Consider the following 12,741-nt stretch of genomic DNA (forward strand, 5'->3'; position numbering starts at 1 on the left):
AGAGGGAAGTGGTACAGGCAAAATTACACATTACACGGGACGATTATCGTTCAGAGTCGTTCAAAACCCAGCTCTCCCGCGGTAGATTGAACAATGGTCATCCCGTATAAATGCATGCAAAGACTAAACGACTGAGTGAGGCCTTCTTCACACAGGGCGTTTTCAGCAGCGTTTTCAGCCCTGTGCTAAACGCTGCACAAGGCTCCCATTCATTTCAATGGGGCTGCTCACACAAGGCTGAAAGCGCTGCATGTTCTATCTTTGGGCATTTTCAGCTGAGTCTCCCATTGAAATGAAAGGGCAGTGTTTTCAGCTGTGCTGAATACACAGCTGAAAACACAGCGTTTTGCCAACGCCCTGTGTGAGAGAGGCCAGAGAGTTGATCAGTAGTTCAGTTTCTGCTTGCTAAAAACTAAATGACGTGCCGCTCAGTGTAAACAGCAGTCATTCGGTTTTGAACGACTGTCTGCTTACAGTGAATAGAGGTGGGCAATGGAGCGATGCCAGCTAAACTCGCTCCCGCGTAACAGCACAGGAGTGAGCATTGTTTGCCCGATAGTTCGTCCCGTGTAAATGGGGCTTAGCAATCAACTTGAACAATAGGAGTGAGGGCCCAGTGTAAAGTGCATTAACATGGAGTAGATCAAGTTAAATCATCATGAACTTTTTTCGGAAGGTGTTGTGTGTCTAATTTTCTTCTTGGGTAAGGCTTCATTTATACAGGCAAGTGAGAAGTAAATCAATGAAAAGCTGACCATTTTACCTTAAATGTTCAAAAACCCCTAGTAGCGAAAGGGTTAAGATATTTTGGCAGTACATCTATTATAAATATTACAGTCAGAAGTATTAAATATTAGATAGAAAAAGAATATTAGAACACATCTCACCATTATCACAATGCTTCTCTACATTCTTCCTGTAACAATACATAATTGGCGTAACATCAAGACTTTAAATTCAATGAGAGCTACATGTATTATATGCACAGTTCTATCTTGTTGTCGTTCTCTTGCCTTAACCAATCATCTAACAAAAACATGCAACACTATGTAAATCACATCTATGATCTGACAGAAAATACATTTTGATACTGGTGCTAGCAAAAAGAACTTGAATGCAACCAACAACCATGTAAGAGGAGCAGAAAGCTAAGTGGTTATAAGCGGTGGAGTCAGATAATTAAGCAACACTTATGGTTTCAGTTTAAATGTCAGAATTAAAAAAAAAAGGATTTCTTTGTATTGGCCATAAAAACTTTCTAGTAGCCTTCACTAGGGGACACAGGAATCATAAGTAAAAGCTACTGCCACTAGGAACAAAAAAAGTTTGCTACTCCTATGCAGGCTATAACCACCTACCTACTGAGCTGATTAGTTCGTGCCCCATCAAAAGGAGAAGCAAAAATAAAAAGTAACAAATAAACAGATGTCAGGAACACCAGCTAACGGTGCAAAACACCAAATGGACAAAAACTGAAAACTCATAGGGTGGGTGCTATGTTACCCAATGAGGGAGAAGAGAAAGATATTTTAAGGTAAATTTTAAAAAATCCTCTTGATTGGGGTACACAGGAACTATGGGACTTTCCAAGCAGTCCCTAGGGGTGAGGAAAAAAATAAATGAATAAAGCTCAGGTGAAATGCTGCGCCACTGAGGCCTGTGGCACCTTGTAGCCAAGACCCACATCCGATGATGCAAAAGTTTTCACCCTGTAAAACCTGGAAAAGTTGTCTGTGGAAGGTCACAACACAGCGTTGCAAATCTGCGGAGTTGAGGTCTGATCGCATGCTGCCCTAGAAGTACCCACCAAATGGGGGATTCTGTTCCTTCACCTGGTATGCATCCAGAATGGCTGAACTGATCCACTGGACGAAAATGAATGATAATTGTTCAGTGTAAATGTAGCCAATGACCAAACGACGAATAAGAAACTGTTCACTTTTGGTTTATTGTTCCCTTTATGAAAGTATAGAAATCATTGTTGGCTTGTTCACTTATCATTCAGCTTAAGCAGCGTTAATTCAGTCGTTCTCATTCAATTATACAGCGAATGTAAAAGACTGAACAATTTTTCGTATGAAAGAGCCAACAATCTATTTGCCCGTATTCACAAGCTGCCCGAACGAACTCTGACATTGTTGATATCTTCAAGCGATAATTGGACCCTTGTAGGCCAGCATTCCCTTACGTCTGCCATCCAGGATAACGAAGAGAGAGTCTGAGCGCCTGAAAGAGAATGTGGCAGGCAGGGACAGGCGAATGGCTCGCACCACGTCCATTATGTGAAGAGCCTTCTCTTGGGCTGGATCGGGGAAGGAAAAAAGATGGCAGGACAATCTTTTTATTTAAGTGGAACAAAGATACGACCTTCAGCAGGAAGAAAGGTACCAGATGCATGACTACCTAATCCTGATGAAGAATCAAAAAGGTGAGATGGCAAGAGAGAGCCATCAGTTCTGAGACTTTCTTGATAGAAGTCATCACGACTACAAAAGTCACCTTCCAGGAAATAAACCACAAGGATACATCCTTCAAGGACTCAAAAAAGAAAAATTGGAGAGCATCCAAAACAAGGTTAAAGTCCCATGTTGGAGCAGGGAGCTGTGTGAGCTATTCCCTTGAGAAAAGTCCTAACATGGTATCTGGATGCCAAAGTTCTTTGCAAAAGAATAGATAAGGTGGAGATCTAGCACTTGAGGGATCTAAGGGCCAATCCTGCATCCAAACCCCAATGAAGAAAAGAAGATGGAAGTTTTTTTCTTGCATTACCAAAAATAAGCCTTCCAGGTCCTGTGGCAAATCCGGAAAGACAAAGGCTTTCTTGCCTAGATCATGGTGTGGATGACTTCATCCAAAAAACGTTGGCCTTCAACACTGTAGCTTCAACTTCCATAGCGTTGAATTAAGAGACCGTAAATTCAAATAGAGGAGAGGTCCTTAAGACAGAAGAAGCGGAGGAACTGGAAACGGCCACAGATTGGCTGCATCGAGATTGATCATGCCCATATACCAAGCGGGTCTTGGTCAGTGGGGAGCCACGAGGATGCCTAGAACTTCTTCTGCTTTGATCTTCTAGAAAATCTACTAGATAAGAGATAACTCACAGAAAAAGAAGACAAGTATGCATCACCTGATAAACTGCAGGGCAGGCTCAATCACCATATACCCTAGTAGCATGCAGAAAGCCAGACTGTATTCCTATGTGGTGTGGTGCACTTATCTATGGCTGACATCCTTGGTATCGGTTCATATGTGCAGACTATGCCTGTCAGAAGCCACCCCTTCTTCAATCTGGATTGAGTTGAGTGGCTGCACATGAACATTTAGCTCCTACACATTGCAATCTCACTTACTGCATGCTATTAGGCTATATGGTGATTGAGCCTGCCCTGCGGTTTATCAGGTGATGCATATTAGGCTGCTTTTTATGTGAGTTATGTCTATGCACATTTTCTTCTCTCACCTCTGTGATTCTAATTTAGTTATTGAATAAGTGTGAAGCAGCACAGCAAAAATAAGTAGAGGAAGTAAAAGTTCTTTAAAGCAATCTTCTTAAAGTATTAAAAATACCTAACTTTATTGAAACATCCAAGTAAAAAGATGGAAGAACAGCAACGTTTCGGTAGATGTAGCAGCCTTTTTCAGGGCTCTTAACCCCTTCAGGGGAGCCAGATCTCTGGCTTTATATGCTTCCTAAATTGATGTTTTAATCTATCTAGCGATGGTACCTTTAGACACTGCTTTTCCCTTAGGGCTCCCACACACTTGCGCTTTTTTAATACTTAGTTAACGCTGCATTTTTTTAATGCAAATGTCAATGGGACTTTCTAATGTTAAAAACGCATCGCAAGTTTGTGCTTTGCGATTTTTGTGCAATGCGTTTTTAACATTAGAAAGTTCCATTTGTGTTAAAAAAAGGCAAGTGTGTGGGAGCCCTTAGGCTGGGGTCACACAGGACTGAAATCCTGCCGAAATCTCGCGGAATGACTGCACAGAAAAACTGTGAGATTTTTGCGGGATAAGCGCAGCTTGAAAACCCGTGGCTCCTAGCCTCGGATTTTGGAGCGGCTTCGCTGGTGTGGCCGTCTCTCCCAATAGAGAGGAGAGAGGCCGCTGCGGAAACGGAGAAATAATTGACATGCTGCGTCTTTGATTTTCCCGCCGAATGTCAATTTCAGCACTGATTGGGCACAGTGTGTGGACGAGCTTTTTGCAAATCTCATCCACTGTGCTGGCTTATCCCGGGATAAAAAGCAGCAGGCAGAATTTCTGTGCAGAAGGTCCGCATGGATCGAGCTCCGGCTGTGATTGGCTGGCGCTCGATCCAATCACAGCGCTTACCTACACAGCGCTGACAGAGGGGTAATTCAAAGCCGAGCAGGGAGATGACAGCGGGGAGAATGCTCAAGCAGCTGGCTGCACTGCCGGGAAGACCATCGTGCCAGGGACAGAGATGCAGCTTGGGAATACTCCCCGTATTCCGTTTTTTGGTTGTTGTTTTTTTTTTTACCTCACTTGAGTGTAAGCCGAGGGGGGCTTTTTCAGCATAAAAAATGTGCTGAAAAACTAGGCTTATACTCGAGTATATATGGTAGCTTTCTAGAGTATATATAGAAAATATAGGGCTGCATCGTGATGTGAACAGAGCCTTAGAATTGTTAATAACGAATAACTACAGTCACAATTACTTAACAAAACTGCAACTTTACCTTCGTCTGCCAGCCCTTGTCTGCAATACTGTTCTCTCTTTGCCTCTCTAGCAAAGAAAAAAACATCTGTGAATACATTATTAAGTATGGAAACATCATATTAACAACTAATTCATATAATGAACATTGAATGTTTATATCATATTTGACGTTGCGTGAGATTTTAATGCAAAAAGTTCTTTTACACTGTAAAAGGAATGTGTAATCAGAAAATGACCTATTTTATAAAACAGTTTTTTATGTCGAACATGGTTTTTAAGAATTTTGGGTGATTTTCTTTTCATTTTCACTATTTACAATAGATAATGGTCACATCTTCTCTACTCCCCTCTCTACACAATGACCTCTGCAAAGGTCACTGAACATACCTAGAACAATCTCCAGTCCATGGGTCCCCTCCTGTCCATTGTGTGACTGGTCCACAAGGGTGCTGTAAAGCATATCCCTAAAAGCTGTTGTAAAGCACAGTTTTGCAGCAAAGGCAAGATGGCAGCCCCCATAGACATGCAGAGACCATAGAATAAAAACACATCTACAAAAAAATAAAAACATTGGAAAAATAGAATATGTTTCTCTATCTGGTTTAAAAAAATCCCTTTAAAGCCCACCATCATACACTTGAGGTTGGGCAGTAAAATATCTAGGTAGCAAACTGTGCAAATTCAGGCCAGATAGACGACTAGTATTGCACTCTATGATTCTCAAGGCAATGGTGCAATATTTTTATTATTGTTCAACATAATCCAACCTTTGTATATTTGTGCTGATCTTAGATTTTAAAGTTAGGCCAAATCACCTAACCCTAAGGCCTCATGTCCACGGGGAAAATCGGGCCCGCTACGGATTCTACATGTAGAATCTGCAGCGGGTCCCTCCTGCCCCGCGGACATGAGCGCTGAAAATACGAATAAATAAGAATTTACCTATCCGTAGCGGGCGGCGAAGCTCCGCTCTTCCTCACGGCCGGATCTTCTTTTTCGGCCGGCGGATGAATTCCTGACGCCGGCGGCACGTCGTCGACGTGCCGCGCGCATGCGCCGGGCACATCCGCCGAGCCGAAGCAAGGGAGATGCGGCCGTGAGGAAGAGAAGAGCTTCCTGGCCCGCTGCGGGTGAGTAAATTCTTTAAATTCCTATTTTAGGTCTCCCGCGGATCCGGACGGCTTCCATAGGCTTCAATAGAAGCCCGCGGGAGCCGTCCCCGCGGGAGACCCGCACGAAAATGGAGCATGGTCCAGATTTTTTCATGCTCCATTTTTTTTTTAACCCTTTTATTGACGATCCGCGGGTATTTATCTACCCGCGGGTGGTCAATGCATCCCTATGGGGTGCGGATCCGCGTGCAGGTAATCCGCTGCGGATCCTAAATCATATTTTCCCCGTGGACATGAGGCCTAAGGCCACTCTCACGATCTGAATCACCGCGCTAATTGCGATACAACGCCTTCATTAATATCAATGAGGCTTCGCAGACCTACACTCGCAGTGTTTCTAACTCTGCGATGTTTGAGCCCTGTCTGCTCTATTTTCTCGCATTTTAGCGCTTTTTGATATATCTCATCACCCATCACAATGATGGGTGCATTAAAAAACGCTGTCAAATGCTGTATAATGCATTGTAATAATAATCTTTATTTGTATAGCGCCAACATATTCCGCAGCGCTTACATAGACAGGAATACAGAAAGACAAAAGTGTGAGGGTATATGTATATATTGCCATATGTTTTTTATGCTTTTATACCTATATGCAAGTTCTATTCAATTCCAAATGAGAAAAAACTTATATGTCGCCATACATCAGATATGCCAAGAGGCCTTGCCAGGCGAAGACAAAATGTGTCTTGAACAAAATGTATCTTAAAATGTACAGCAATGAAGAATCGGACGAAGGACGCATGTACTTGGCCGTTTTCCTAGAAGCAAGATATCAAGATGTTTCACTATGTACATAATTTTCACTGTCTTAGGCCGGAAATCCGGACTTCCCATATATGGAGAATGCATGCTTGGCCATTTTCTTAGAATTGAGTGGGTGATTCTTTGCACTGGAGTTAATTGAATACGTGATTTTCTGTACATAAGCCAGAGGCGCCGTAGCAAGATAACGGCTGTTTTCACTGTCTCAGGCCGGAAATCCAGACTGCCCATATATGGTTATGAGCCCATCACCCCTTGATGGTGATGGGACAAAGGGTATAAGATCTCATGTAATCTGTAATAAAGCACGACGGCAGAGAGCCATGTCCCGTGTGAGGAATTATACCAGACCTCCGTGTGTGGTGTCTCTTCTTACCGCCGGCAGCGGGCAAGTGGGGTGGGCCTGATTGGCGCTGTACTTAGAAAATTTTATTACCCTGACAAAAGTACAAAAAATTACACAACCACGGCTACAATCGTAATCAGTTGATGGAAACAATAGGGGTGAAGGTCTTGCTCCAACGAGCTTACATACTACAAGTAATGGGGTGATACAGAAGGTAAAATGGCTGGAGATGTGCACAGTATGGCGAGGTGGAGAGTGAGGGATACTATATACAGACAATGGTCAGACATTTAGCTATGCAACGGCAGGATCAGTATGACTACAGGAGCAGTTTATGACGGCTAGCAGGGATTGCAGTCAGTAGGTCAGGGAGCATGTCATCAGGCAACGTATAGAGGAGTTTGTTTAGAGAATGCAGTATGCCTCCCTGAAGAGGTGCGTTTTTAGAGCTCGCCTGAAGTTTTTCGAGTCCTGGATTGCACAGGTATCCTTTGGTAGTGCATTCTAGAGGACTGGTGCTGCTCTTGAGAAGTCTTGGAGGCGGGAGTGAAAAGTTCGAATTAGAGGGCTGTGCAGTCTAGTTTCGTTTGCCGAGCGGAGAGCCCGGGCTGGGTGATCGATTGAGATGAAGGAGACAATATAGGGGGGCGCTGCACTGTGGAGGGCTTTGAGGATTAAGGTAGCGAGATTAAATTGAATTCTGTATTTAACGGGCAGCCAGTGCAGTAACTGGCACAGGGCAGAGGCGTCTGAGTAGCGGCTGGACAGGAAAATGAGCCTGGCTGCTGCATTCAGGATGGATTGGAGAGGGTAGAGTCTGGTGCAGGGGAGGCCGATCAGCAACGAGTTGCAATAATCGAGCCGTGAGTGGATGAGGGCAATAATAAGCGGAGCAGAGAGGGGGCCCTGGATGGTAGCCACAATCAATAATCATAAAATGGTGGGGATGCAGCGCCCCTTCCCACATGATACCAGTGGCACACCAGGAAGGAGCAAGTCTGCAATCCACCATTACCAAGCAGACAGCTCTACAGACAATGAAGTCTCCAGAAGTCCCCATCGAACACCTCAGACTCCATCTTGCATAAGCCTCCCCCGCAAAGAAGGGACTGATAGCTCTCCCTCCTGGAAATCCAACCCCCCCCACCCATCCCCCAGAACACCAGAGGAAACTGGGCCCCATGCTCCCCTTTCCTCAGTACGCACACAGAAGACGGCGATTGGGATTGGAAAGCGCACCTCAGAACCCTCCCCACCAAAACTGAAATTAACACATCTTTCTCCCATCTCGAACAATCCCACAGAGAAGCGGTAACGCAGATACAGACAGATATACAACAGATCGGGCACAGAGTGCTGGCGATGAAAGAGGCCCAAGAACAAACTAATTAAGTACTAGAGACCCATAGGGAAGTCATCATGTCTCACTACACAGATTTCTAACATTCTTGCGCATATTGACGATCTAGAAAATAGACACAGAAGAAATAACATCCGTGTGAGGGGCCTCTCATAAAACATCACCAATGCGCAGCTGGAGCAGTGGGCTCAGGACTTCTTCGGTTCCCTTATCCAAAGACCACGAGATAAGCCGATAGAAATCGATCGAATACATAGATCTCTCGGACCCAAGAACCTTGACTCAAGACGCCCTCGTGACGTTATATGTCGTATCCACTTTTACAAGGACAAGGAAGACATACTAAAACAAGCTAGAGGAGCAGGAAATCTATCCTACCAAGACGAACCTCTCCTTCTATTGCCTGACTTAGCCAGGAGAACTCTACAATTACGCAAAGCATTAAAACCGTTATTGGAGGCTCTCAAAGGAAAGGATATTCCATACAGATGGGGCTACCCGTTTCAGCTGGTGACCTGGAAGAGCGGCAAATCCGCCACCTTCCGCTCACCGGGGGATCTCCCTAACTTTCTGGGGACTTTCGAACTCCCGATGCTCGTTCTGCCAGACTGGCCGGCCCTGCCATCCCTCCTGGCACAGCCAACATCGGAGCCTTGGCAGACTGTCAGATCAACACGCAAGTGGAACAATCGCAAACCTAGATCCCCAACAACTTGAAGACTCCATGCCACCTCCACACATAGGTTCTTAGAAACCCGGGCGGATCGGACCTGAGGGGGGGAGCCTACTGCGTCCTGTATTAGTTACCACGCAGGGGGCTCCTGACTTGGACAGGCACGAGATGCGGGGAAGCCCCCGCCACCCTCTGCTCTGTTTCCCTCACCTCCTGTACCTGGTCTCTCTGGCTTCTTCATGCACCTAACTAACACCCGCTAGCTATATACCTCTACACCTTTATACTAAACAACTATCCTATATCTGCTTAAGCTCAACTCGCCTACTTCTTGTAAAATCTTTTCCTCTCTTATACAGTTACCTGGTTCACACCATTGACCCCCTCTCGGGGGTAATTGATCTATACCAGTAAGGGTCGGGAGCACCTTTCCCCGCAGTTGCCAACCATTGCCTCCACCAGGCTGGACGACACTCTGCGTGGTCCGATACCCGGCGACGATTGGGGAATGGCCTGTTTAGTTCCGGATCTTTCCGGATGTAAAGTTTATTAATATATATCACAAACCCTCTGGTAGCTCTCCCAATAGCCCTGAAGGAATTTGAGAGGTTTATTAATGTCAGCAATTTCAAAATCAGCATTAGTAAATCAGAAATCCTTAATATGACGATGCCTCCAGAAGTAGCATCCGCCGTCAGCAAATCCTCCACCATGAAGTGGAGGAGCGACCACATTAATAACCTAGGTATTAACATCACCAGCGATCCTAAAACCCTCTTGGAAGCAAATTTTAAGCCAATGCTTGACAGTTTGGGAAACGATTTTAAAAAATGTAAACCCCTTACCCTATCTTGGCTTGGGCGAATAAACGCCTTGAAAATGGATGCCTTGCCTAGGCTCTTTTATCTCTTCCAAACCTTGAAATACCCAAAGCATATTTGACTAGGCTCCGCAAGAACTCCTTGGAGTTTGTATGGGGAGGAACCAAACCAAGGGTCAAATACAAGACCCTCATCAGAAGGAAAGGTGATGGAGGAGTAAGTATGCCCAGCTTTGCTACCTACTACAAGGCATCCATCTGCAGATGTGTCCCCGACATCATCCATAATAATCCGGCCAAACTTTGGGTAGATCTTGAAAGGGAGGAACTCCCTGCCCTCGTAACAGGCGCATTTTGGCTCCCGCCACCACTGGCGCGGGGGACACCCTTGATCTCACCCTTATTGAATCAGATACTCACGCCTGGGGCTGGTCTCCCGCACCCCGGCCCTCTCACACCGGTGACAGGGAATAAGGAATTACCGGCTCTCATGAGGGGCTCCACGCTCCTATCGGAAGGGACCCCTACTACGTTGAGGGTTAGAGATGTTGTATCGAACCTTGGGGTTCAACCAATGAATGAGTTCCAGGGCGGGGGGGGAGGGTCCCCGGACCAGAGCTTGGTTTCTGTACCTGCAACTAAGACACTTTGTCCTGTCTCTGGGCCCTCTGGCCTCACTCCAGGCTCCTCTCTCCCAGTTTGAACAGCTATGCACATCCCCGTCATCTGATCCGCTTAAAGTCGCGGCCCTCTATAGCCTCCTGCTGGATATAGAAACGCGAGACGATCCACCGGGATTCATTGCAAACTGGGAGAGAGAACTGGGGGAAACCTTTCAAGAAGACATGTGGAGGAACGTCTTCACACTAACCCACTCCATGGCGATCTCCTCTAAATTTCAGGAAACCAATTACAATATCCTGTCCAGGTGGTACAGGACCCCTGCACAGTTAGCTAAGATGTTCCCCCAAACCCCGGACGTCTGCTGGAGGTGCCAGGGCAGGAGAGGTGATCTCACGCATATTTGGTGGTCCTGTCCTCTGGTCCTACCATTGTGGCAAGAAATCAGCAATCTTTACAACACAATTCATAGAGATAATTTGGTACTGACACCGGAAGCAGCTTTGCTGTCTATGGTCCAGGGCCCTTTTTCCAAATAAAAAAAAAGCATCTTCAGATTCTTTCTCATGGCTATGAGACAGACAATACCGAGGCTGTGGAGGTCGCCCTCGCCCCCTACGAGAACTCTCTGGCTGGAAATCATGGACAAGATAAGCCACATGGAGGACCTTGGTGTGGCATATAGAGGAAATTCCCTGAAATATTACGCCAACTGGATGACCTGGATTATATTAAGGAGTTCCCGGAACTAAAGGCCTGGCTCCAAACAGGTACACTACCATCTTAACCTAAAAGGTTCTACCATTGTAACGCATCACCTGGAATCTAATACTGAGATTCAGGCCGCTAGCAGCCGACCCATCCTCCCCTTCCCCTCCTCCCATCTCCTCCTCTACCCCCCCTTTTTTTTCTTTTTTCCTCGGTTATATCAAGTTATTTCATTGTATGCAGAATTCATTATATTACGAGGTAACCTCACGCTAACACAGCCTCAGACCCAAGGTACCAGTTACCAATGGCGACAGGCTTACTGAGATGAAATCAGACATGGCTTCGGTTGTCACAGCTCGACGGACAAGTTACCCAATTCATTACTGTAATGCCAATGTTAAATTACTGCAAGATGTTTATTTGTCTTTTATTGAAAAATCAATGAATACATTTTGAACCATAAAATACACATATAGGGGAAGAGGACACCAGCAGTTCACCATCAGGGTGCTGGCTTTTTCATCTTTCATTTTTGTGTATTTTGGTATCAAGATAACTACTTAGGTTAGGCAGCATTAGCCTTTTAATGAATAGTTAGTCAGCTATGCTTAGACAGTCATCAGTTCTAGCAAATTGACTTTATCTTCCTCCCTCAAGGCTGAGGTTATGCAGGAATGGGGAGGTTGACTGGCTCTAATAAAAGATAGCTGATAGCTAGGTGCTGTGTGCAGCATGGCTATTTTAGAACTGGTTTCTTGCAGCTCAATTTACCCAGTTATTTCCAACAAGGTGAGACTGTAAATTCGTGTTAAAGGGGTTGTCCCGCGAAAGCAAGTGGGGTTATACACTTCTGTATGGCCATATTAATGCACTTTGTAATATACATCGTGCATTAAATATGAGCCATACAGAAGTTATTCACTTACCTGCTCCGCTGCTGGCGTCCCCATCGCCATGCTGCCGTCTAATTTCAGCGTCTAATCGCCCGATTAGACGCGCTTGCGCAGATGGGTCTTTTCCCTTCGGCTCGGCAGCAGCGGCGTTCTGGCTCCGCCCCCTTGTACGCGTCATCGCGTAGCTCCGCCCTGTCACATGTGCCGATTCCAGCCTCCTGATTTTAAATTTTGCCCAGGGCCACACTTTGTCTAAACGTGGCCCTGCATAAGGTTGAGGGGAATGAGCCAAGAATACCCAGATCATGTAATAATTAGAATTTTAATAGTACTTTACCTTCATGCGCCTTTTAGGTTTTCGACGGGAGGAGTTTGAAACTGTAAAACAAAGGTATGTTACAAAACAGATATGATATGTAAAAATTATTTAAAAAATACAAATAAAATAACTTGGGTCTAGCATTCTAAAAAGGACATGGCAATTCTGGAAGGACACACCTTTGATGCAATGCGTAAGTGACAATATTTTTAAGTAGTTTTGTAAAATGTTTAAATTTACTTCTCAGTGAAATTGACGCAAATGTGGCATAAAATATTTGCTTTTACTTGCTAGGCACGTTAAGATACCTTTATCTTCCTAATGCCACCTCATGACTGCCAAATATGTACATAGGTAATCTGTGTCAAAAA

The 12,741-nt window shown here is 45.0% G+C and overlaps 1 protein-coding gene across 1 annotated transcript in view; it reads right to left on the reverse strand.

Moving 5' to 3' along the window:
- Nucleotides 1-656: 656 nt before the first annotated feature.
- PHF11 (PHD finger protein 11) overlaps nucleotides 657-12,741 on the reverse strand; it is a 61,424-nt gene continuing 49,339 nt past the window's right edge. The window contains exons 5-8 of the mRNA XM_066588986.1: nucleotides 12,389-12,429; nucleotides 4,710-4,756; nucleotides 888-916; nucleotides 657-763 (exon numbers count right to left, since the gene is read on the reverse strand). Of these exons, the coding sequence (XP_066445083.1) occupies nucleotides 657-763; nucleotides 888-916; nucleotides 4,710-4,756; nucleotides 12,389-12,429 (224 nt within the window). The remainder of the gene's footprint in view (nucleotides 764-887; nucleotides 917-4,709; nucleotides 4,757-12,388; nucleotides 12,430-12,741) is intronic.

Source organism: Eleutherodactylus coqui, chromosome 1 (assembly GCF_035609145.1).
Source record: "Eleutherodactylus coqui strain aEleCoq1 chromosome 1, aEleCoq1.hap1, whole genome shotgun sequence".
In the NCBI taxonomy this organism is placed as follows: Eukaryota; Metazoa; Chordata; class Amphibia; order Anura; family Eleutherodactylidae; genus Eleutherodactylus; species Eleutherodactylus coqui.